At 46.9% G+C, this 26,575-nt stretch overlaps 2 protein-coding genes across 6 annotated transcripts in view; one reads left to right on the plus strand and one right to left on the minus strand.

The window, feature by feature from the left end:
* Positions 1–1,136: 1,136 nt before the first annotated feature.
* Positions 1,137–3,438, minus strand: Pmi (Transmembrane protein Pmi). 2 transcript variants are annotated; one of them, XR_013102107.1, is made up of 4 exons: positions 3,302–3,438; positions 2,369–2,586; positions 1,953–2,289; positions 1,137–1,791 (listed from the first exon to the last, which is right to left on the minus strand). XR_013102107.1 is itself a non-coding variant. In XM_076899128.1 (3 exons), the coding sequence occupies exons 1-3, from the start codon at positions 3,322–3,324 to the stop codon at positions 2,003–2,005; spliced, it is 528 nt and encodes a 175-aa protein (XP_076755243.1). In that variant the 5' UTR covers positions 3,325–3,438; the 3' UTR covers positions 1,137–2,002. The 2 variants fall into 2 exon arrangements, 1 of the variants encoding a protein (XP_076755243.1); XM_076899128.1 differs by having other exon boundaries at positions 1,137–2,289.
* Positions 3,439–5,089: 1,651 nt separating this feature from the next.
* Positions 5,090–26,575, plus strand: part of Osp (myosin phosphatase Rho interacting protein outspread) — a 172,431-nt gene continuing 150,945 nt past the window's right edge. For all 4 annotated transcript variants that reach the window (XM_076899637.1, XM_076899638.1, XM_076899639.1 and 1 more), the window contains exon 1: positions 5,090–5,662. In XM_076899637.1, the coding sequence (XP_076755752.1) occupies positions 5,522–5,662 (141 nt within the window). In that variant the 5' untranslated portion in view covers positions 5,090–5,521. The remainder of the gene's footprint in view (positions 5,663–26,575) is intronic.

Genomic DNA, 26,575 nt, shown 5'->3' on the forward strand with positions numbered 1-26,575 from the left:
ACAACAAAAATTAATAGTATTTTTTTTAAAGGTAAATATGTTTAAAGAATACAATATAAACGAAGTTATATTCAAACTATACTTTATTATTATGCCACTCAGTAGTGGAATATGTTTACATTATATACATTTTAATACTACAAACGTTTTAATGGAATTGAGACTGAAGCACATTCGAATACATGTGTCACTTAAAACTTAAAAAGTTATACAATAATAAGTAATTACTTTGAAATTTTGTTTCACAAATGCACAAAAACTGGAACTTTAAAATATATAAAAATGTATAAAATGAATGTAATAGAGTAAAAAATAAATGCTTGAAAATGCGGAGGAGGAAAGACCTTTTTAAGTTGTAAATGACACAGAACAATAAATTCATCTAACACACCATTCGTTAAAATGATATCTTTATCCATATGATACTTTATTGCATATCTTCTTATATACCTGTATAATCATTGTAGCATGAGAAATATTTGGCTGATCATTGAGACATTTAAAATATTAATGTACAGAAATTGATACGAAATTTGCTGTCATGGCAGGATTATTAACATTTATATTTGAACTTTCGTTATTTATCTCAGTAATATTTAGTATTTCTTTTTTTTTTAATTCAATTTGTTATATTATTAATATTTAAAAAATTAACTGATGTTAATGCAACTAAAAGGAAATGTACAAGCGCATACGTACTCATGTGAATATAACAAAGTATGTGTTTGTATTGTGCATAAGATATGAACAATATATAATAATGATATAGATAAATTTGATCTTGAATTTATTTAATAAAAGGTATTATGTAAAGACATCTTATGTGAAACATATCAAGCTGCTAATTTTATTTTCTTTCATTTCTTCTTTGTTATCTAGACTTTCTTAATATCAGAACTAAGTAGATGAATGTTAGAAAACACATTGGTTTAAATAAGTTGTATATTTTTGTATGTTAAAAAAAAGAAGATATACAGTACTTAATGTTTTTAAAGTAGTAGGATTACTTACTTATGTGTGTACATAACAATGTTTGTATGCCTGCTGTATAATTATACTGTAGTAAACCATGGGAGATGTTGCTTAGTTTTCACATTTCTATCTGTATATACAAGTAGATACAAGAATTTTTTGAGAAAAAAAAGAGAGATACGTTACGTAACTTAAAACAATAAATTTTTTACGTTACATTACATACTGTTTACCATTATTTACTTGTAGGAATGTTGATGTCAGAAATTTTTGACATCCCACGTGCTCGTATATTATGTGACAAGAGTTTTATATAATGAACAAAAGTTACATATATATATTTATATTTATTATAATAAAAATTTTGCCAAATAATAATAAAATTAAAATGAAGTATTCTTAATAGTGTGTTTTACGGGTTTGGTATCTTTTTTGAAAGATATCAATGGGTGAGAAAATCTAGGCAACATTCTCATTAATGTATCATATGCAGTGTATTCTATCTACTTTATTTACAATCTAAAAATATAGTTCTAAATCCAACTTTCCAGGTGTAAGATTGCAATTTTGCATAACTCTAAGAACACTTATATCAGTAGTTATATCACTTAAGACTTAAGCGATGACTGTGTGAATACGACTGTGTCTTTTTTTGCGTTAATATTAACTGTGACATAATCAACAAGATGGAGATCAAAGAGTAATAATATGGAGTCATAAGAAACATTGTGTTTTAGATCGAAAATGTTCTTAGAACAAGCTTCCTTTAGTCTGTCTTGTTATATGTATTTCCCCTTTTATTGTAAAATCAGCATCCACCTACGAGGTAGCGTCAAAACATAAAAGAAAGATAAACATCAAACAAAAAGAGATTCTCGCGACTCAACAATCCCCACGAATTATACATGAAAATTATAATTCATAGACTTCTATATGCTAGGCCTTATTACGATCACGTACAATACATCGTATTGGCCTACCTTACTGTGTTTTTTACAACTCAGATTCTTTCTTTCTGATAGTGAACATTTCATTTGAATGCCTGATAAACTCTCCAGGCACTGATGCTGAGTGCTACTAATGTAATGGTCGTGTGAAGAATTCTTCTTCTCGTATCATCTTTTCTGACGAGAAAGGTTGGCGACGATGGTCCTAACACAGCTAACAGTTCTACGTGCGGTAGCTTACTTGTATCTGTTTCAACTTGATATTGGCAACATGGATCAAACTGCCAAGAAACAGTATAAAGTCCACAGGATATTATAGATATAAAACCTAGTGGACCACAAATGTAGGGTCGGTCACCCCAAATCAGACCTGTAAAACAAATAGCACGATATTTTTAATAAATAATAACACTTAAATGTATGGAACATAAAATATAAGTTCTAGAAACCTGTGGTTATGGCAGCGAGGCCTGACAAAGCTGCAGTCTTATGAAGACAGTTTCCTACTGCTATCCATCTGGAGGTTTCATCACCTAGTTTGGATGGTTCGATGACGATTAAGCTGCATTCAGACTCTAAAGCTCTTTCTAATTCATACTCAAATGTTTCATGTGCATTTTCATTGTCATACACCTCTCTGATAATGGCAACATTTGAGGAATCATCCCTGTAAAAATTTGTATTTAATGTTTAACTTAATATTTTTCACTCGAAGCATCAATACATCAATTGTAGACAAACACGATTAACATGATCCCTATTAAAACAATATTATCATTTCAATCACTCGAATATATCCAAATTGTACACTTTTTTGAAAGGCTCGAATCTATTTTTACAGATCATTCGAACAATATAAATTGAACAGTATGATCTTTATCGCAAGTTAACTCTTTTATGTGTTATATAAGATCTTGATTAGAATTAATCTGTGTCTGGTTTGTTTGAATACAAACACAATTCTTACAGAGACAACAATTTTATTTTTAATGTTATATGCTCAAATAACATTTTATTAGATTGTTGCAGAATTTATCAAATATACATTTTTTAATTATTGAAAAGCATCACTGAAACTGACTGGAGATGCAAGAAATTTATAGTAATAATGAACGCAATGTATAAAAATAGTGAATCTTTATTATAAAAATCGCTTCCAGTTTCTTCTTAAAACGGAAATTTGCGGGTTAGTAAAATATTCATGGACATCTAGCAGAGATTATGAAAGATTAATCTCTTGAATTCCAGGGAATGGATGAGAGGTTAATCTTATTTCAAGGGAAATATTATCCCATTGTATATCGGTTCGTGTTAAGCTTATTGACGACAGTTAGATATATTTGATTTCGTGTAAAAAGCCGAAAATAATTTCGCCTACGAACCTGTCACCAGCTTCATCTACCATCTTTACAGTCAGTCTTCCAAACACTAGAACACTGGACTGGATGAACCGGAAAAGAAATCTCGAACATCGAACCGGATGCAAAAATCAGCTGATTCTATTTAAGCAGTTGCACGACTTAAGCCGTAGTTTGCATTTTGAGTTTGTTCAAACGTGCTTCTTCATAAAGTGGAATATCTGTTCTATACGTTTCCCTCGATATTTTATTAAATTCAGACATACAATCGCGAAGTGCCATACTTGTGTCCCGTAGGAGTAAGGTATTTAGCAAGCAATACTGAATAACAACCGAATTACCAATTTCTGCGATAAGTCATATCAAGGGAACATTATTTCAGGTACATCTCCAGAAATTTCTTTATCTCTACCCGTAGTCACGAATTTGACAGAATTTTAACCACGACTTCACGCTCGAACGTTCGTTACATTAATCGATACAAATTATCGTTCATGACACAACAATTTCTTAGAATTTATACTGTTTGCCAAAAGGCAATTGAAGTTTGTCAATCGATCGTGTTTAGCCCCGATGTTTTATTGCGAAATATTTATCCGATACATACACGCGATTCCTTAGAAAGAGCTCAAACAATTGTTTATCGTTTACTTCAAATATGTATCGAGTATTCGGTAAAGTTCGAACCCGAACAAATATGCTTATCGATACTTTTTCTTTAAAAGATTGTCGTGCGCCGTTTCGTGCATATCTAAACTACCGAAAAATCTGTATAGTAAAAGCGACAGAATAAACGATAACGAGCGTGTAAAAGAAAAACAGGCAGATAAAAGACAAACGCGAAATCGTTCGTTGAAATTATTACGCCGGCGCTATGCGCGTTCCAGCGGGCGAAGGAGGGTCCAGTTTCGCGCCGGCGTAGTAGAGGGCCGGACGAGGCGTGCTGCGGTCGATCGAGCGAGAGTGAGCGCTGCGGTCGGCATACGGGCCGAGTTAAACGGGCCAGATCGCAGATGGACGTCCGCGAGAGCGTTCTGTCATGGAGAGCACAACGGGACGTGTCGTAAGTGTGCTCGAGTGTCGTCGTCGCCGTGTCCGTTGTTACCGTAGTGGTCGCGTGTGCAGTATTTCGGGTCGTGTCGCGGTATCGTCGCAGTGACACTCGGCAAAGGTACGTAAGCGTACGTAAGGATCGTGGTGCCCACGGTGCTACCATCGGTAGATCGCGAACCGTGCCAGCCAAATAATTACATCGCGGCCACGTTTCAATATATCCGAGGCGAGCTCTCTCAGTGGTCGTAAGAAGTGGTCGTCCCCCGATCGACCAATCGGAGCACGCACGTGCGTTTTTAACGTTCGATTCACCTCGGATAAATCGAACAGGATCGGTGAACGGTGCTGTGACATGTTAACTTACGGTGCATGCCAGTGTGTCTATTAATAGATTCGTGTGATTCCGGAGTGCCGCGTATAATCCACGTGCTCGCGACGAACAGAGTACCGTGTTTAAAGGAACAATTGTCAACAACCCCGTTCGACCGTCAGAGTAAACGCCAATCGGGGAACAGTCACCTCGCCGTGTACCGTTCGGACGGATGTTTCATCGATTCGAGTCAATGTCGACGGCGGTATACGTGCGCACGTGTTATCGTGTGACATAAACGCACTGTAAACACAGAAGAGCGCGACGCACCCGTTTCTTCTGCGTTACGAAATTCGAGAGCCGTCGAGCACGTACAATTCCCCGCGGGGCGTAAACGTAAACAACGAGCAGGGAACCGTATCGGAGTTTTCTTCCGGTTACGAGCGACCGTCGCGAGAGTAACTTCGTTCGTACGTGGACGCGGATTCGCGCGCTACGCCCTGCGCAACCTGCGAGAGGTGAACGTTTTGACAGACGCTCGATTCCCGGTCGTGTCACGAACTTGGGCTCGCGGTGCAGATCGAAATCGGGGATATATCTTTTCTCCTGCGAAAACGAGAATACGAGGTTCTGTCAACTCCGACCCGTTAACGTAGCGGAGTGATCGGTGCGCGGGTGGTTCGCGCGGACCGAAAATCGCGCGTGAAGAAAACTGTTCCGCGTTCGGACCGCGAGGGAATACGGTGCGTTCTCGTGTGCCGCGGTGAACGGTGACGAGGAAAGCAAGAGGTGAAAAAAACAGAAGAAAAGAAAAGAAGGGGAGCAAGAGGACGAACGAGATGCTGCTGTCCGGTCGTCGCGGCTAATTCGCACGTGTCGCGATGTCGGGCGGCACGGCGGGCGTCCGTGGCACCGGCGCCGAGTGCAGGAAGTTCGCGCCGAACATATTCAACAAGAGCAAGTGCAGCAGCTGCTTCAAGCAGAAGGAGGAGCACAGCGCGGAGGCTCTGGAATGCAACAGGGTGAGTTTTGCTTGATGGACTCTCTTTCTCTCTTTCTCTCTGGTTACGCGCGTCTTGCTTGTTCACGCGTCCTCCCTCTTTCTCTTCGTCTCGTTCGTCCTTCCTCCTCTTCTCGTTCGTCTCTGTCCCTCGTCTGCCGCGTATCCGTCTCCGTCTCTGTCGGTCCCAAGCGTGCGTATATACGCTCGGCCCATCGCGAGCCGGCATATTTTCTCTTTCTTGCTCGCCCTCGAATTCCTTGCCCGTGATCGGGACCGGGCAGAAGGACGAAGGTCCTGCCGTGAGACGTCGATGTTATGTAAGATGAGCGTGCACGGTGAACGCGATTAGTCCGCGGAACGAACGGTTTTCAGCCGGCGGCCACCGTGCCGTAGCCTCCCTTTTCAACTTTCGTCGCGTCGATAGCGGCTCGCCCGTCGTGATTCAGTGTACGCGATTAATTATCCCGCGATTCGAGCCTTCGAGTCGAGCCGGCATTATGATCGGCCGGCTCGGCCGTGCGCGGCGTATTGAATTTTAAATTCCTCGATAAACCTCCGTAAACGAAATACTTAACGGTACGTTTAAGTTTCGCATCGGAGAGATAAATTGCCGACGAACTTATCGTCCGAGTAAATCTCGATGAATCACGAGGTCCATAGTTTTCGATCGACAGTTGGAAGCTTCCCCCTCGGTCGAGGGGTTAGTTAAATGAAGAACAGTTCTTCGGTTTATCCTTACCCTTGTTTCGTATCGCTCGACGAGCCTCCAGTTTCGATTGAATCGTAATAGTAATTTACAAAGGAACGCGCGCGAAATATAAGTAGGTATACATGTATAAATACGTGGCACGCGGTGCGAGATAGGGGACGCTAAAAGAAGAGGAACAAGAATCTTTATAGTACGGTTTTCTTCCTTCTGCCGTGGTTTTTATTTACAACGGGGCCCCGGCGTACTCGTCGATGAGCAAAATTGCCTCGTAAAAGCCTGGGCAAAACTCTCGGGGTTAGGGGTGGGGGTCTGCAAAATAAAAGCGTTAAAAATCAATTCACGCTGCAGATCGTACGGTACCGTCGAGATGGCAGCGCCAGAACACGTATGTAATATATATATATATATACATATATGTATTATGCTTGTATGTTAATATCGCGAAACGGTTCTCCGCTAAAGTTCGCCAGATAAGAGGACATTATTTTCCTCTTTGTTTCGTCTGGCTCTCGGGTTTTCGTTTTTACCTCGTTCTCCTTTTTTCCTTTTTTTTTGCATTCCTCCGCGCGATTATTCGTTTTCTATACCGTGGTTCGCGTATTTTTGTCCGCTTTTATCGATTCGGCGCAAAAAGGGGGGTTTCGAATAGGTAGACGCATTTTGCGGTTACGAGAAACGTATAGCCGGCGCGATGAATAACGAGCGGCGTTTCTGGTTTCCATTAATGACGCCGGGAAAATTGCACACCGCGTGAAACCCGGTGGATATTGATTTTCCTTCTCGATGTTTTCCGTTCGAAAACATTCGCTAATCCTTGTGTCTGCGTCGATCGAATAATTTATCCTATTTATTCTAATACACCAGTGACTTTTATCGTTACAAAGCGGTACACGATTTAAACTAATTTGCACCGTAAAAATTACAGCGTACTATGATATATTTAATTATTTCAAACCAATCATTATGTTATACCATCTAATTGCTTACAAGCAACGATCAGCCGACGGAAGTATCTAAATTTTCTCCCAGACAACATTAATATCCGTATCGCAGAAGAGAAGAGAAATATTGGACAATTCGTACGGCACGTACCACGTTTAATTTGGATAATCGAGGCTCTACCGTATCGTAAACTCCAATTTAGCCAACCGAGCTGTACAGGAGCCACCATTACGTAATTCCAATTTGTAGTAGCTCCTTCATTCCTTTAGAGTCGCGCCACACCGGGTCATTCATTGTGAGCACACACGGAAAGGTCTTGAAAATAAAATAGAAGGAGGGGGTGGTCACGAAGAAGTTGGCGTGAACCCTTGGTATATACGGGTTTCGTCGGAAGGGTGGGCAGAACGTATTCCCTGGTTCTCCCCTTCCTTTCCCCCGGTTTTCGGACAGAGACCAGGGCAATTTCGTACCGCGTACAATGGGACACGTTCCTCGGTTCGAGGCTGTTGCAAATTTCGGAATGTCGGCAGCCTTGCGACCTGTTCTCGGTGCATTCCAGCCATCTCTTCCACCGGCACCCCAACAACACAGGCCCTTTCGAGAGTCGTTGGCTCGTCGGCTTTCGCCTGGACCACGGGTATCTCTTCGTATCGGTTTATTCTCTGGCTCTCTTCCTCTTTCTGGCTGGCTGCCTTCCCCGTTGCGCCTTCCTCGCCGCCTCTCTCCCTTTCTCTTCCAGCCTCTGCGTCGTAATGTCCTCCGTATAACCGCAAATAACGAATGCATATACGCAATCCGGTCGCACGGTTCTTCGTCTCGCAGCTCTCGTAATTTGACGAGGAGAGCCTCGAATCGAAGGAATTTGACCTTTTACAGCGTTTCTCGCGGCCGCTCTCGCGAGATCGTTCCTACGAGCACCGAGTATCGCGGAAGTGCAGGTGAAATGCGTGGTTACACGCGAAACGCGTGTCCCAGGGCAATTCCATCGTTCTTAAAGGTTATCCCACCGGATTCAGGTTCGGGTATCGCGGAGGACGTTTTCAAATTGGTTTTCCAGATGGATCTCTGTCCCGCTCGAGCATGAAATTTGTACGTTTAACGGTTTCAGTTTTTACCCGAGACGCGTACGTATACGTCGATAAATTTGAGGTGAACACGTTCCTGAGTTACGTTACATAAAGCTAACATCGTGTCCGTTTATATACATTGTTCTGGTTAATTGGATCTTTGATAACGTTCCGATCGTTAATTATAATTCATAGCGTTTCAGCGTGTTGTCTTCACCGTGACGCGGTAGTTTGTCGAAGCTGGACAGTCATGCTTTCGACAAGGAAACGTTGCGACTCTGTTATCGATTCCCTTTCACGTTTAATTACGTTGTAACGAGGGAAACGCGCAATAAAGTGTCCCTCGAGTAACTCTCGAAAAATAAATTGCTTCCACTACCGAGCTCCGTTAGCTATTAAAGTTTAAGTGCAAGAATATCCTCTCAATCGAATGGTTAATTATACGTGTTTCAATCGCTGCTTAAACTTGTCGAGGGTTGGCTGTAATTTCCCAAAAACATAGCCGAATAAATTGCGGAGAATTCTCGGATCGTTGAATCGAGTAACGGACGCTTAATTATCATTTCCTCGCGCGATTCGGGCTTAGATCCGAGTAAGAACGCACACAAATTATCGCTTAAGCACCCGGTAAAAGAACACTGCGTGAAAATCGCCGAGCATTATCGATAATTTCCCAAAACACAGTCGAATGATCATAAGGAGAGCCCGCGTGAAATTCCATCGAATCGCGTGTAACGCGCGTTCGATTATCTTAGATTCGAGCTCCTCCACCCTAAATGCAAAAAAAAGGAATATCGCAGAATGCCACGAATTCTTTGGAACGCCGTATGGAAATGATGCCAAGCAATTCGGGTAATTTCCCCGAAACGCAGTCGAACGGATCGTGAAGCGATCCCCGGCGTTCGACTCCGTCGAATCGCGCGTAACGGGGTCCGAGCGCGGTTTAAAGCGCGTTTAATTATCATTTGCCTCGCGCGGTCCGAGGTTCGATTCGCGCTTTAATTCCTGTAATCAGCGGCTTCCCGTTCGGCTGGCATTCCGCCGGCCCCAACGTGAGAAAGTGATGAAAAGTAGCCGGGATCGAACGAGAGACGATCGATAGAGGTATTCGGAGCGGCGTGCACCCCGCGTTATTGTTTCTGGGGGCTCGACGGAGCCCGGCGTTGTACCCGACCGGCCATTATCGGTCCCGCGGCTCCGTATTTTCTCTTCGATTACTTCTTCGTGAGCGCCCCGGTAAGTGGTCTCTTCGAGAAATAATTTTCTCTCGTGCCCGCTCTCGGGGCCCCCTCCCCTCCTCAAATTTTGATCCGGTGAAACGATTTTGAGATGCCTTACGGTACCGTCCATCTCTTCCTCTTCCCTTCGAGATTCCTGTCTCTTCTTCGCTCTCGATGCGCCTGATTCGCGTCTACTCTAGTTTGCATTGGTTTTTAAACGCGTCTAAGTAGATGTTGCTATGTATGAACGTATCACTGTAACTCTCCTATTTTTTGAAATTCCTTCGCTGAAAGAGAAAAGTTTTTCGGGTCTCGTGGTGTTTCAATGGGAATTCTACGGATACGTTCGATCTTTGATACGTGTGCGAAAGTCGTGGTTCAATGTGGAAACGGTTCGTGAGAGATAGTGGTAAACTTGCCCCGTAGCATTGTTAATAGGGAAATAATCTGGAAGACTCCGCGAAGCACAATCGTGAGATAGTTGTTCGGGCAATGAAAGCACGTTATTATCGTAAGTTTATCGGTGCATTGATGCATTGTATTCTTATTGATTCAAAGCGGAGCCAGACAAGTCTGGGAACGTAAACTTCCTGTACAGAAGAGAAGTGTAACGATACTGTCCTGTCGCGGCTGTGCCCGATATGTTGTTTCCAATACGCACGCATCAACCCGTATCCAATTAATTAACGGTGCTCGCGATCAACCAGCGATTCATGATTCCTCCGTTCCTTGATAATTAACGTTTGCGTTATTGCACAACCGTATGTAATGATAGTCCTTTTTTTCGTCTCGCGATTAAATCTCTTTGCTGCGTCTGATAACGAGATTACGCAGTTTGAGGGAACTTGCGCGGTGAGAATTATTACGCTTCGAATTTTCGCTACAGACAATTCACTGGAATGATTATTTCTAGAAATACCGACTCTCTCGCGATTCGTTTCGAGAATTCACCATCCTCGGAATGTTCGCTAGAATTCGCGATTCCCTTAAAAAAAGTTAGCCACATAAGCTCCTGAAAGGTTAGGTTATCCGCGATCGAGCCGAAATCAAAGAAGGATCTAAACGCCTCATTAGAAGGAGTCCATCGCCGGGCAACTTCTCTCCGCTCCATTGTACCTTCTCGCGAGACAATTTATAATTCGATGATTATCTGTGAACCGAGCGCAGGAACGTACCAGGCATGGAACCGTGCGACGTCGATAACGCTGGCGATCTCTGCGTGCCAATCGGGCATAAATATAGCCGGTTTTAAAGATGGTCCGCCGTTTTCGCCGGAGTCACGACAAATTATTGATGATCTTATGGACAAGGCAATAGAGATCGTTATCGAGAGCGCTCGCCTCGCGGAAAAGGTCGTGTCGTGCAACACGACATCGCAAAAAAGCTTCGAGTACCTGTCCGCGTTGCGCACGCCGGGAAGAAACGGCCACGGTTTTCAAGCGGACACGGTGTCCCTCGCGGGGAAGATGGAACGGGGTGCTTTCTTGCGCGTCTCGCCGTTTCTCGAACGCACTACCCCCTTCGTTGCGTTTCGAGCCTGAATTCTATATCGATACCCGTTTCAGCACCGGTGTAACGTTTCGTTCACCGGACGAGAAGAAGTAGGCAAACAATTACCGTTCCCGCGATGGTTATACCTCTCTTGCGTGAGCTGTCGCGGGACTTTCTATTAGATTCTCCCCGCTCGACGTTGATTCCTCGGTGTTGATCATTTGTACGGGTATAATGGGAGGTTAACGTGATCGCGAGCTTTCCTTCGGTTCTTCAATTTCTCTTTGCAGATCAACGTAGCAAAGTTCATTCGTTGCGCATCCAATTCTATACGTACATGGAATTTTCTGATTACGTCGATTAATCGAAACCGATTCGATTCGTGGATAAACCAACCCCTTGAAATTAGAAACGTCGAAGGTGCGCCTCGATCTTGGAAGTTGAATCGCGGGGCTGCGAAACACTCGCGCGACGATCGCCGCGGTACACTGCGTCGCTTTAAAGGGCATCAGTATGCAGAAGGTCGCCGCGGGAAGAATTTTAGGCTCGCCTCTGTGTCCCGTCCACCGAGCAACTTTTGTCCCGTCCACCTTGCGCCCGTGTCCCCGGCTACGTGGACAACATTTCCGCGGACCGTTCGAGCGTAACCTGTCCATTGTTAGCCGCATATATTTACGTCGCTTACGAGAAGGCCTGGCTACGAGCGAAGTACTGTTACGTCCGGTGGTGCTCGTATGACGTATCGGCAATACCGATCTTGATGCTTCTTTCTCGCCTCGCGGAAACGAGGGCCCCGCTCGGTTTTCGGCGAACGGTCGTCCGTTTCGTTAAATCGCCGGTCGTAGCGGGCGCGCGCGCGCGCGCGCGCGAACGTTTCCATCCGCGATCACCTCGCCATTACACGCTCGCGAAATACCGTTGCTACCGGGTTGCAAGCACGAACCGGCTAACCACGGGTCAAGGAACAACAGCGTGGCAAGTTTCTGGTTACAGTTACGTAGCGAACGTTCGCTAAAGGGGTTTTTATCGCGTACAGCTGGATTGTCCGACGGGGTAAAAATCGCTACTCCGTGGGTGAGCCTGCTCGCCGGCCAACTTGGTTGCAGTTTACATTCGTCTGCAACCGGATAGTATAGCCTTGCTATTCGACCAAGGTAGCGCTTTCCTGCTTTCGTTTAATCATTTCGATTCTCAATCTTTCATGAGAACAAGGAATACGGTTACGTGTAGCTGCGTGTTATGTAAAACGGCAACGATTCTACAGAAGAAATTGTCAATTCGCGTGTGAAAAGTACACTGTCTCCTGCGGACGTCTTCCCGGATCTTAACAACGACTTTCAACTTCATTCACACGTACGAGTCGCAACTTTTATCGGTTACTTCTGCATACTTCTGAATTCGAAGACAACTCTCCTCGCGCTCTGATACTTCCTGTCCCCGTGATCATCATTATTATTATCATCATCACCATCATCGCCGTCGTCGTCGTCGTCTTCGTCATCATCATCATCATCATCATCATCATCATCATTACCATCATCATCATCATCATCATCATCATCATCATCAACGTCGCGAACTTGCACAGTTTCTCGATCGACTCGCTGGCTAAACAGACGCGGACAACAGTGGTCTACCCGTGCCACGATTAGAGTTAACGCGAACTCGTCCAGTTTTTCCGGGGACCACGGACGGGGCCCGACGGTCGTTATGAATCGAGCGTGTCGCGATCGTTGATCTCGATCCGCGGTTCTGCGCGGCAAAAAGGCCGGCGCAGAAAATCGTAAAGACATCCAGTTGTAACGGTATTACCGTACGCAGAGGGCCAGGGCCCCGACGGAAAGAGACGGGGAGAGAAAAAGAGAGAAGGAGGAGTACGATGGCCCCGCGCAGACGCGGCGACGACGCTGGAAACGCGAAAGCGTCCACCTTTTCCGCAGGCGGGTCGCGCCTAGTGAATGGAAGCCACCGTCGGTGGCCTCCCTTGCGGTGCATTCATCCCGGATCGATCGCCCCCAGGCGATTAATCGAATCTGGGAAGCCGCTGAGGCCACTCTCCTCCTTTCCTTCGAAACGTCGCGGTTTTTCCACGCTTCAACCTCCGCCGTGGTGCCTCGCCATAGAAGCCGCGTCGCACGCACACGCTCCTTTGCCTTTATAAGGACTTCATTGAAAACGCGCCTGTCGCTCGCCTCGAGGCTGCCCAGTCTTCGGCTACCGGGTTCTATCGCGTGTCCGTACCCTGTCTTTTCTCGATGAGCAGATTTGGTTATTCGGTTGCCGCGGTGTCAAGGGCGCTAATTTATTTCGGGTGGTTTCGGTTTGGGGTTGTGGATTACATGATATAAGGGATGTTTGCGGGTATGGGATTTCACATTGACAAATAGAAAGATAATAATTCGATTTGCAACAGAGGATTGATTAAGTTCTTCCATTTCTCGATCTATACTTTTTGCATACGGCGAAACGGTCGATTCTTAATGGAAAATAAAACTCTTGAATGGAGGACCGTTCGAAGCTGTACGCGTTGTTCCCAGGAAAATCCAGCTAGATCCACGTCAATGAGCGATCGGTACCGGGCGGCTTTACATTTACGGAGTTCCTTCTTAACGAGAAGTTCTCGTTCCTGGTAACGCGGTTTCCGCGTAGTTACGAAGCGGAGCAGCTTACCTGCCCTGCCCTGCAACTCGATTTCTTCTTGCTCAGCCCGGCGAACCTCCAGTTTATGATTTCTCCTCGAGCTCCCTTCGAACCGACCACTCGTCTGTAATTTATCATTTTTACTCGAGCCGATGGTCCATTGATATCGAGCGTGATTTGTAGTGTTTTCAAAACTCTTTTCCGTAATTTATCTAAACTTTTGCTAGTGTAACATTTCTATTTTGAATTTTAATAAGACGTTAATTCGCTCCGCGAAGTCGTCCCTGGATTGTCGAAGCTTCCTAGATCACTTGAGAAAAAAATCCACCCCGCCATGGGGCTGGCCGAGAGGAGGGACCATAGTTAAAAACTCGACGCAGCCGAGCCATCTATCTTTCCCATCCACGAGGCTTATAAGCGTGGCTTTCGACGTCCCTTTCGGAGGACCGGCGATGATGGATGGTGAAACGGGCGTGGAAAATAAAGCAAACTCCAGCGACCGTTCTTGGCGACATCCGCTCTCCCTCCAGCTCCGGGATCAACGCGATATTTTCGTCTTCCACCCGTGCGTCGCGTCACCGCCATCGTCGCTATTTATCCTCCGCCAGGCAGAGCTTTCGTCCTCCCGTTGACCACCGGCAATTAGCCTCACGGTCACGACAAGGACATCCAGTTCGTGATAGGCTAAACACAGGTCGGCTGCTCTATGAGATATTGCCGGACGATCGAAGGGGGCCCGCTCCTGCCGCAGGGCGGATAATTTCTGATCGTTGGGATCGCGCCCCACATCCGCGCACCCTTTCCGCTCTCGTCCCCCAGAAACTCCATTACCAGCCCCGTTGATTGAGTTCTACTTATTGATTAATGTTCACGGTGAATCCATCGGAGCGACGTCGATTCGTTACGTTCCTCTTCTACGCTTGCTTCCCGATGTTCGCGGGGCGTTGGAACATCGGCGCCACATGGAGGCTGGTGTCTCGTTAGGGTCTACGTGTAGGTACGTTACGCGTGGATTGCATGTTTGGTTGGATTCGAAACGCGAGAAAAGGAAGGGGGAACACTCGTGGGTGACGATGTCAAGAATAACCCTGCTCCAGATGTGGCTGCAGACGACCGGGGGAATGTAAACCGAGCTTTGGATACCAAACTTTGCCGTGGGTATCAAGAATTTTCTCGAGGAACGTAGAAGTCGAAGAATGTATTGTAGAATTCTGTCCATTACAACTGTTGGACATTTAATTGTGGTTACCATATGGTATCACCGCGATTTTTACGTCGCACGCACTTCCTACGCTCGCATGGCGAACGTAGGAACGTCTCGCGACGCGTCGACCGCGTGGCTCGTTTCAATTTAGAGCGCATTCTCGAGCACCGTTCGTTCGATCCGACTTCTCTCCCTTTTTCGGTGCACGCCACGAGTTCCGGGAACTACCAGACGCTCAACAGGGACAGGAAGCTTTGCTTTCTTTGAGGTTTCGCTGTCTGTTATACCTACACCGCCCCGAACGTTTCGGGTCCGGATTGTTCGGCTTCTCGATGACCTCGCGGAGGTCTGGCAGTCCTGAGATGTTTGGAGCACGATCATGGGATTTCTTTGTGGATTTTGGGAATTTTCTTTTGGCGTGTAACATTTTCTCTGGGAATATCTGGTCGTAAAGTAAATGTCCTTTGAAGCTTTCCGTTAATCCAACGCTAACTTTTATAAGGAACGAGAAATGTGATAAAAAATTCGAGGAATTTTCTATAAAAAGAGATCTATTTATAGCAGCATAGGTGCAACAATGAGTTTCTGACCTTGTTTCCCAGATATCGCGTTCAGCCGCTCGTCGTCGACAGGTCAGCGGTGGTATCACAAGGCGCGGCGGATCTGTATTTCTGTTTTCCGCGGGTCTTAGATCTTGTCCGGCCTTACGATCGGTGCATAAGCGATTTATAAATAATGTATAGGCGTTTATTTATACGCGCGAGCGCGCGCGTACGGCCTCGTAGTCCTGCGCGAAGTGGGCCGTGCGAGGAGCCTCGAACGGGCAAAAAGAAGGCGCACCGAAGGAACACGGGACCTGAAGAGGGGAAGGGGATGTACACGCGATTGCCCGTATTCGTTTTGGTTGGACGTGATTCATTCAGATGTTATTTACGTCCGTGCTCCCTTTAAACCGGTCAACCGATACCAGAACGGTCCCGAAGCCCGTGTAGTTCCTCGCGACAGGAAGCTGCGCGGTGTTCCAGCGTCTGCGTTTCAAGGGACCCCTTAATGGGGGACACTTGCAACGTTGTACCTCTAATTTTCCGTCTTGCTTTCGAGTTCGACTCTCAATGTTCGAGATGTGAGAGTCGTTGGAAAATTCTACCACCGTCTCAAATGTCAGACTTGAATTTGTTCGAGGCAATGTTACTTTTGAGAGTTTAGTGGGCGTAGAATGTACGACACGGATATTGTTGCGATTGGAAAATATTTCGAGGATAGAAAGTGTACCGGTGGAGGAGAATTCCTGTCGAAGTTTTCCGTTTCATTTTTGCCCCGGGGTAGTGGTACGAGACACGGTGCATAAACGAACGTAGTAGGCTTTCGGTGGCTAGACGGGAAGTAAAAGGAAAACTTGTCTTGCCAATCGGGTTGCACGCTTTCCAGTCGAAGAAACGATCTTGTCATAACACGTCGAACGTGCAACACTCGAGGAAATTTGTCGCCTTTACCCGGAATAACCATAGAACTACTCGGAACTGCGTAGAAGAAGCGAAGTTCACCGGTTACCGCGTAAAAATCGACGGATACAAGGAAAGGGAGGGATGTTGCTCGCGATTACGTACAGGGCGCAGAGATCGCGGCTCGATCGTATTCGAATTTCCGATGGTCAATCGTCCACGACGGAGGCAATTTTTACGGGCAAAAACGTTCACGGTCCGGCGCACCGGAGCAAGACGTCTTCCCTGGTTCGTCGGCGGTTTTTCGCGTCATTTGCGGTTCGATGTAAGCTACGCTACCCCGGCGTAATGACTCATCCGACCGGCGAAACGGCGATCCCCGTCTGCGTGGCACGGACGACAATCCGGCCGCCACGGTACCGTAATGCACGCAAGAAAGGGGACAGCCACGATTTTGCCTGGTCCCCGCCGGTTTACGACGGCCAAACCCGACCGAAATCATCAATGAGCCGCCTCTGGGATCGCGACGAGTCCCTTCGCGGCGACGACGAGGCCTGGAGACGCCGCGGAGCCGTGTTTTCGTCGGCTGGATATGGTCTGGCCGAGGTTCCAATATAGGATGATGAGTAATCGTACCGAGCAGATCGTTGACTCTGCTCGCGGGGTATCGGTGGTGGATTTTATTGATCAAGGGGACGTGATAGAATGGATAAACCGTGTTGGGGCTGGTTTTTGTTTTATTCAGACCGGCGGTGAACGGAGTCGTTCGAGGAACTCATTTCAATCTGCTGGTATGAGGAATTTTTGCTCTGGGTACACGGTGAATTTATGAAACGATTTTTAAGAAACTCTGTACACTTGAACGTAACAGTGATGTGTTACCAGTACGAGTTTGAGTACCAGTTGTATCATTAGAATTGACTCGTGCCTTGATTGTCTTCAATAACGATTGACAAATCTGTCTTTCTCCGCGTAACATAGCGTTCAATAAGTATACTTAGACGATGAAGAAAATGTTGCGAGTGTATTAACCGACTCGATATCCTTCTTTGTTCACGGTCCGCGAGCAGCCAATGAGATCACCGAATAGAAATCCGTGGCGACCTTCGCGGAGTCTAATGACGGTCATTAGGTCCCCGGGCGACGAAAGAATCAAACCTCGATCGATCATCCGGCTAAGCGACATGATTGATAATCCAATTAAACTCCGGGCATCGGTAAAGCACGGCGAACAATTCGCGAGCGAACGCGCCCGAACGAGACACGTAGGCGACGGATAAAAACGCTGATTGCATTCTTCATCGGCGTGGAACGGTGTAAAGACCGGCGGTTCTCCTTTTTTTTTCTCTCTCTCTCTCTCTCTCTCTCTCTCTCGTTTCCACGCCACCAGCGGTTGCGTGAAGCGAAAGCAAGAAGATAATGCCGTAACTGGTTCCCCTCGCCGGTTATTTCGTGCGCGCACCCCGGGTGGGTTCTCGATACTCCTTCGACATCGGCTCGACCCAGTTTCACCGCCGCCACGCTCGATCATTCTCACGTCCTTGTTCCCTCGACGCGTTCGAATAGCCGCGGGTATCACGGGTCGAGCGTGGTCGGACTCCGAATCCTAATCCCCGGGATGCTCGGTCCACGGGGCTGTCTCGAGCGCGTCGGTCAAACGCGGAGTCGCGTGGGAGCCGGGAACTTTCCACCTGTCCTCGATCTTATCTACGCGAAGTCTGCGCGGGCCTCGCGGTGCACGTGCATCGCTATGAATGGCGAGACGCGTGGCTGAAGGTACGCCGACTACGCGCTCGTTCTCGATCCGTTGATAAAAGGCACGGGGAAACTGGGACGAATCGGTGGGAGTCCGTTATTTGGGAGATGGAAGTTTCAATGAGAACACGAATTGCCTGTGATCGTCGAATTTCCTTGGATTCGTTCGGAAAGAGTTCGCTCTAATATCGTAAAATGATTCCAAGTACTTGTTACGGTAACGAGTGTAGCGACTGTATCGATCGTATGAAACAACCGAGCGAATCGGAGCCCCCGTCCATAAACCTCGAGGCGAAAATACGGATCCACTTGGATCGTGAGATTGCGGTCGACTGGACAAAATTGAATACAAAGTGAGCAGTGTAAATTACCATTGAAATTGTTCGATCGGTTGGTAATTTGCCTCGTCCACTTTGTCTCCGGTCCGATCGAATCAATCACATTGTTCGATCGAGCCGGCCCCCGTGTATTTCCAGGTTTAATCCGGCAGAACAGTAGACGGGACATCGAATGCATATGTATCCACGGCCGGTGCAATCAGCGCGATCGATGCCAGAAAAGGAGCAACGCGAGCGCCGCGGTCGCAAATTGTTGTCACCCGTGGCTGTCCTTCGGCGCAGGGTTAAAATTGCGCGGTTCAACAGGTTCGGACGGGTCCAGGGACGGCTAGAGGGACCGCGGCTGGGCACTCCACCTGCTCCGGATCTTATCGCGAAACGAGATGAAACGCGAGAGCGGTGCGTTGGTGCACGCGCGTGCACTCGCGGTACCTCGCGGGTGCATCCCGCGGCGTGAATGGAGGACGCGAACGTTTGCGCGCGCGCCACCTCGGAAGATTAATTAATATCGCAATATCGCCGTCTCCGTACGCGCGAATGACAAATTGGAGAAAGTGAGCGGGGGCCCTCGCTCGCGGTGGCCGTGGCTCCTCCGGCTAGGCACGTCATCGTGATAAAGGAACCATAAAGGGATTATGCTCCGTGGAAACCTTGGCTCGTACCTCTCGCAGCGGGTCCTCCGCGTCTCGCCTTCGATCTGAGGAGGCCGCCACGGACGACAGGGGACGGGACGGGTTGGAAAAGCCGCGCGCGAGCCGCGCGCAGGGAGGTCGTTCCCTTCGACCTTCCTCGACCGGCATTTTCTTAGGTAGTTTGTTACAGGCATGCGGTTAACTTGAAGTGTTTATTGAAAGCCAGAGGCGATGCTCCTCCCAAGGGTCACGTCGCCGCAAATTTATTCAAATTTCCTGTTCAAGCATCCGGTTTTTATAGAATCCCTATGAAACAGACGCGGCGCGAGATCTCTCGTTGAAGAAATTTGTATAGCACGAGGATTCTTCTTGAAAGGGAAAGAATTTTAACGGCACTTCCTATGGACCTCGCATACTGGGATATGCTGCAGGTACCGTCTAATCCTCGAGTGAGAACACCAGGGGAATCTTTATCGAGTAAAGCGTGTATTGTACGGATTATCTACTCTACCTGCGGATATATAAAAACAGGCTCATTGAACATCGCGTAGCCGTATAAAACTCGAGACGAAGTAACGCGTAACGCTCGCAATATTCCCCGATCGAATCACCGGTACTCGCAAGGCCGTCTCAATCCTCGCATGAGCTACGCAGCTAGCCTACCATCGCGTTCTCGGGGTCCAGCTTCAACAGGAAGCAATTGTGTTCCTGCCGCGCGCTCGTACAGCTCCAGAGGCCATTAGGTGGCGTCGTAAACGCGACAACGCGCGTTTACATATACGCCCAGTCATCGTTCCCTATTACGGAATTTCGTAGTACGAGTACGATATCGTAATTGAAGCGCTCGCGAGAGGAGTAGCGCGCGACAGGAACCGGGTCGCGATCTCTTCAGACGAGTTTCCCGATCTCCTTCTTTTGCAACGCCGATCCTCGCCTACGGCCGCGCGTTCCCACGTTAGATTCGACGCACACGCAGCTTGCGTAACGCGGACCTGAACACCAGCTCGATTGTTCGCGGTGCACCGCTGCTGGGCGTAGGAAGACGGGTACACGATGTTCATGGGGGATATCGAGGTTTTCATTCGTGTTAAACGTTTCGAGTGTTCTTCTGTATAACAGTAGGTCGCGATGCGTTCGATGATGGTTCGTATTTACCATTTTTTCTTCTTTTTTTGTGTAAAAATTGTACCGTTGCGGATAGGGAAGATACTTGGATGGCCTGGTTGACGAGGAACAATTCTGCGTATCGTTTGATTCGAGGCATATTTACCAACAAATTCCAATTTCTACAACCTAGTTCACACAGCGCATAATGCTTCTGAATTTCATGAAATCTAGATAACATTCAACGTTTTCTATTGCTCCTTGGTTTCGAAATATTTTGTTCTTTAAAATACAGTGGAACCTCGATTAGTCGAGCCAATTATAGTACGCACCGTTCGAGTAATTAAACATTTCTGATAATTGAATGGCTCTGTTATGCACGGAGGACGGTCGAATGTTAATCAGGATGCGAATCCAAAGAGCAACATTTCGACGTGATCCAGGTCATACTTCCTGCAACATTTTCGACATCGGGAGTATCGATAAAGGAACGAGAGGAATTCTTTAATACGCATTAGCTGATTTCTATGATACTCTATTTTTACGATCCCGGTGATTGGCATTATTTAATGCACGGCGATGTTTTAATAGCAGCGTGTCGCAGCCGTGAGTAATTAGTGTAGATTAGATACCGTTAGGCGTCAAAGTTCGATAACAAGATTGGTGCAACGACGAGTTATTTCGTATGAGGTGTTCGATGATCGCGGTGTAGGTACTGTTAGCCGTTAAATCGCGATACAATAAAGCATATGAGTCACCGGACGTGTAATCTTTAGCATCTGCCTGGACGTTGCCGGCTATTGAACCGCGAGATCGACTGGTTTGGCTATTAAACCGGGCAGATGATGTTTCTCAGAGGCGATTAGCTGAATACCATAACTAATATTCGATAATGGAGACTGGCTTTGTACCGTAACACAATCACGGTATGCAATGCGAATTTCCGACGAAGACGCCTGCGTAAAAACCCTAACGAGTCGAGACTGTTTCATCTCCTACGAAACCAATTATTCCGCTACCTTTTCTTTTCTCGTTGAATTATAGATTCCGCTGTATTTCTTATCTAACGTTGCGGAGTGGATACGCGGAAGTAGGCGAGTCCATTTTTATCTTTTTCTTTCGCTCTTTTTTTTTTTTTTGAAACCGAAAGAAATTTAGATCTGATATTCGCAACATCTGTTAGGTTGTCGAGTCATTGTGAAATTTGTTTCTTCGGAAAGCGATAAGAATCGCGGGCTCACCGGGACTCACCGCGGCGCGGAGAAAATTATTCGCAGTCCCAGGCAGGAAACTGTTGGGCAAAACGGTTCTCAGGCGGTCCGCGGCGGCACTTCCTGCTCCACTTCATCGGTCGGCACGACGCTCTCTTAAACGGAGAAACAAGAGAAAGGCGTGAGGATTTCTTTGGAAATTATTAGGACCGAGGTACTCGAGGGGAGCGAATCCGACGTGTACTTACTTAGCTGCTCGTTCTCGATCGCGGATAACAGCCGAGCGGTCGAAGATAACGTTACGAGTTGCTTTTTCAACAAACACTATCGTAGTCCATTCATTTCTCACTGTCTTTCACCTCATCTTTCTTTCCTGTTTCTTATAGCTTGCTGGTAATATAACAAAAAAACGAACAAAATTATTCTAGTTTATTTAGAAACAATAGAAACGTAAAATTTCGCCTGCGTCGTATAAGATCCTACCGTTAGTTCTGAGCAGACGCCGTTATATTTTTCCAAAATTCCCTTACCTGGACCACGGTTCCTAAGACAAAGGTTTTACTGTATCACAAGCTAATCGCACAGTATTCCAAGCTAATTCCCGTGGATCGCTTCGAGTTCTGAAGATTCCCAGACACCCTGGTACCTGACTCAGTCGGAGCCACTTAAAGGATCTCCGATTCCCTGCAGCGTACACGCTGTATCCATCAACTTTTACCGATCTCCGAACCACCTCTCGCAGGTAAACTCCCGTAACGACCTGTTCGATGATTGTCGTCGGTTCTGTTCGTTAGAGGGTTTGTCGAAAACACCGTTGGCGCGCACCGCCGCGGGGTAAGGTCTCTTTTTCCCTACCGTTTCGCCGGCCCTCGTTTACGAGTGAGTTTACGAGGCAGCACGCCTACGTCGGCTTCCTCGTCGCGGTGCAGTCGCGAGCAGGGGTTGCGCAACGCCGCTGTTTCGAGAGCAGGCGAATTAGCCTTGCCAGTCGGAACGACCGCGTAAATTAGCGACTCGGTGACTTTTATTGGACACCGTTCACCGTTGTCGCCGTCGTACTCGGAATGGATTAGGGATTAAGACGTTCGCCAAAGAATTGCCCCCGGTTCGGTCTCGAACGTAACGAACGCGACGCGACTGGCTAAGGGTGGTTTTAACGATCCAGCGGCTCGGTTTCAACGCATTAACGGGCAAAACTGTACAGGCATAAAAGAGGCAGGTACAAGGATTCGCGAGACCTTTCGAAGATTAACACGGCCGTCAGTTCTGCAGGGGGTTGCGTTAACCGTACCAACCGTTGCAAAAATCCTCTAACACGACTGGAATTGGCTCTCCGTTTAAAGGGAATTTGGCTACACTCTCGTTGAAGCTGTTTTCGTTACACTCCCAGTTTCCCCTCTCGTTCATCGCTAATTACAGTTTACCGCAATTTTCGATCAAGAAACGCGTGTCAGCGCTTCCGTTCGACGACGATTCGCTCAGAGCCGATCACGAAATGGAGCAGAGCTGTACGAGACCACGGCTAACCGGCCGTCTCGTTGTCGATTTTCAGAGCGGTGGAAGTCGCGAGATTGCCCGTCGTTTTTATTGCAGTCATTACCGAGAGCGGCGGTCGCTATCATCAGCGTCTGGCATTATTATCGAGCGAGCGATGCGCGTTGCGCTCTCTCTCGTTCCGGGCCCCTCTCGCGTATGTCGCCGCTGGTGGAAATTAATGATCATTTTCTGGCGCTCACCTCCGCGGCGGCGGTTCGGCACGCGTTTGATCCTGGTCTCGCTCGTCTGGATCGCGCCCTTCCCTCGTTCGCCCGTCCACGGTCATATTTCCTCGGAGACCTCGCGATGACAGCCGGACGATCGTTGTACGCGCGCGGTGACGTATATAGAGACCTCGATCAATTCACGTAGCTCCCTCGAACCACTCTCGTTGTTCCACAGACCTCGATCGCCGTGTTCTTCAGCGCACGGTCGATCCTCGAGACGTGCTTCTTGGGACTGGCGCGAGCAGGTTGTTTATGGAGGACGCGGTACCGGAGGGGTTACGAAGAAAGTGACGCACTCGGGATTTTTGCCAGTTGATGATCGAAAGAATATTCTTGGACGGAACGTAACCTGGATTTAAATTAGTTGATGTTGTTTCAGTAATGTTTTTTTTTTTTGTTGCAAAGGTAGCATTATTGGTATTCGTGTAAAAAAGTTCTTTTGTGAAAAACTACGTTTGATAGAAATATGTCAATAGTGGATACGTTATTGGGGTTAAAAGAACTTTGCGCAATTAATATGGGCGTTTGAGGATAGGATATTAACCACGAACTGTTCTAAACGGAATAAAATATCGAACATCTAATTTAGATCGTTACGTTACAAATTTCCATCTGGGGGAAAGTGGCTCGTAAAGAACGCTCTTCGGCCAGTAAGACGTCATTAAAACCGCGAATGCAAAGCGTTATGCAATTCCATTCGCGTAGAGCCGAGGTAATGGCGCGATTTTCAAACGGTGTCCAAGTGGACGCTAATGGTATCGCGGATTTCACCAGTTACAGGCAATGTTCGCCGCGATATCCCCGATCCTAAGCCAACCGGTCGTTTAAGAATCTCCTCGGTACTCGTTCCCCTTTTTTTTTTCCTTTTTCCTCTCCTTCCTCCTCCTTTTTTTCCCCTCCGCAGGGGGACTTTTCGTTCTTACTTTCTCGTCGTATCGGCGATGGTAGATATCAACCGCGCCGGTTTTATGGACAGAGCAGTCGGAATAGTAATAGTGCTTAAGCGAGTCCCGTAAATGCGGTTTCCCCGGCAAAAACGAGCCGCGCGTCGAATGTGAAACGAGAAGCCGGGAACGTTTATTTACGTTTCGGTGCGTTGCACCGTGTCGCTGGCAAGGATTATGAAAGAAATGGAAATAGTCGCGGTGGAACGGTTCTCCGCGCGGAAAAATCCGATTTAAATGCCAGCGCGCGAGGGGGCGGCCGGAGGGTTAGCGCGAGCCCTGCAAAAATTCTTAATCCCTCTTGATAGGGGATCGTTCACCTCGCGTACTTTTTATCGCTCTCTAACCGTACGGATGGCTCGTTTTATTGAAAACTCGAGGTAAATGAAAAAAGTACAAACTATTTCTCTCCTACACTGTGATTCACCTGCAAAAGTATAACACGCGAAAGATGTGGAAATCGTTTAGCAACACACGCATTTGCTATCGATGAGTCCCACATAAGTTTGCGTTGTAACTCTGTAAATAATCGCTTGGAAGCAAAAACAAAAAAGTAAAAAATTCGCTAGATCATTGGTCGTGCGAAATGATCGACAGATAGGAAGATTCTTGGCGAACGACGTCACGCTTTATCTATTTATCGGTACCGTGTTCCGAGAAAGACGGTCACCGTACCGAATTTCCCTCGCGATCGATTTCCACGCGCTATTTGAGGTGGCCATTTCTGGAGCGGCCTCTATTCGCCGGCCAGTGGGCCAAACGCGAGCCGGTTATTTTCGCTCGGTTTTTTCCCAGAACCGATTGTCACCGGGCAATAATGCCCCGTTCCACGGTGGAAGCGGCCGGATCGAGTATTTATCGGATGATTCAGACCCCGCCTCGGGGATCGGAATGTTCGGGGTAGAATTTTCGAGTCGTGACTTGAGAGCGTATCGTCGGCAATCGGCGTCGACGGAATACGGAATCTTTCGCGCGCTATAAATACGTTTTCCGCTGGCAACGCGCGCTAGGTCGAGAGACCTTAAAACGAACGTGGCACGGGCATTCGTAACGAAGGGATTCCTCGTATCGTTCGTGTCATTTGTAGAACGTTATTACGCGGTACGCTCCGCGAACGTAGAACCGCTGATTCGCCTCTTCCATTGAACGACCGGTCTCTCTACCAACGCTGCTGCCAGAGACTCCAATTTCGTTCCTACTCGACAGCGTCTCTAAATAATCGCCAACAGAGTGGACATAGAATTAATGCAACCCTTTGGTTGCTTTCTGTTTACCACTTCAGTTTGTATTATCAGCTACTAAGCAAGATAATGAGGAAATCGATAAGATTCGCGCTAAAGTAATATTGCAACAGGTGAGAGACGGTGTTTACGTACTCGAGGGCTTAGTAAAACGCAAATGGCGATCTTTGAGTTACATCTGGTATTCGTGGAGTCCATTTTAAACGAGATATCGAATAGAGGTTCGAACGATCGGTGCACATATGTACGATCTTAAATCGATTAACGTTGCCCACGTGTTTCGCAAGTGGTACAGCATTAATCCCTCGGCGTAATCGCGTTCGATTCGTTTTAGCGCGTCTACCGGCGATCGCGTTCCATCGGTTCTCCGTAAAGGAAAATGGTGGCACGATCGATCGTTTCTCTCGGCTCCGTCGAGGCATCGTCCATCTTTGCGCGCGACGACGCAACGTCTGAATCGATTAGCGAACGCGGGGATGCGATCACGAGTGCCGCGGCAACCAGTTGTAAGCAACGTGTTCTTTATGAGTTAATCCCCGCGCGATCCTGTCCCCGTGCCGGTAATACAATATTGGCATAGATACGGGATCTGATCGGTAATCGATAGGTCTGGCCCCGAGTCTGTCTACTGGTGACTGCATTTTAGTCGAACACGATTGCGTTTCTCGGCTATTTAAACGCCGCTAAGATTCGCACCACCTTCCGCGCCGTTTCGTCGACTGTTCTTCTTCTTCCTCTTTTCCGCAATAACTGTTATTATATTCTGAATCTTGTTGTTCTTCTCGGAGAACACGATCAAGACGTTTGTTCGCGCAATGTAGTCACTCTTACGTAACATTATGAAATCTAACTAAGCAGATAGTGTTACTTGCCATTTGATAATAGCTTTTTTCCATAACGCCTACCGAAAGGCAACGCAAAAGCTGAGATTGCGCTCGAAATGAGAAAGAAAATTTTTGTTTCCAGCATTCGTGAGTGATTCACAAGAGATACAGATCGAGTAGATTGCAAAACACAAGAAGAATCCCCTGTTAGTTTCGCCACAAAGGATTAGTTGACGTTCAGATAAGGTTCAGTTGACTAATTTCTTCTGGCTATTGTACCATAGAACAGACGGTGTTTCTATTTGCAATAACGAAGCGCACGAATGACTAGCTCGCGAAACGATCCGACAGCCTTAGTCACTCCTTGTACATCCCAACAGTTTAGAGGGAACTAGTCAACTTACT

Source organism: Xylocopa sonorina, chromosome 8 (genome assembly GCF_050948175.1).
Source record: "Xylocopa sonorina isolate GNS202 chromosome 8, iyXylSono1_principal, whole genome shotgun sequence".
In the NCBI taxonomy this organism is placed as follows: Eukaryota; Metazoa; Arthropoda; class Insecta; order Hymenoptera; family Apidae; genus Xylocopa; species Xylocopa sonorina.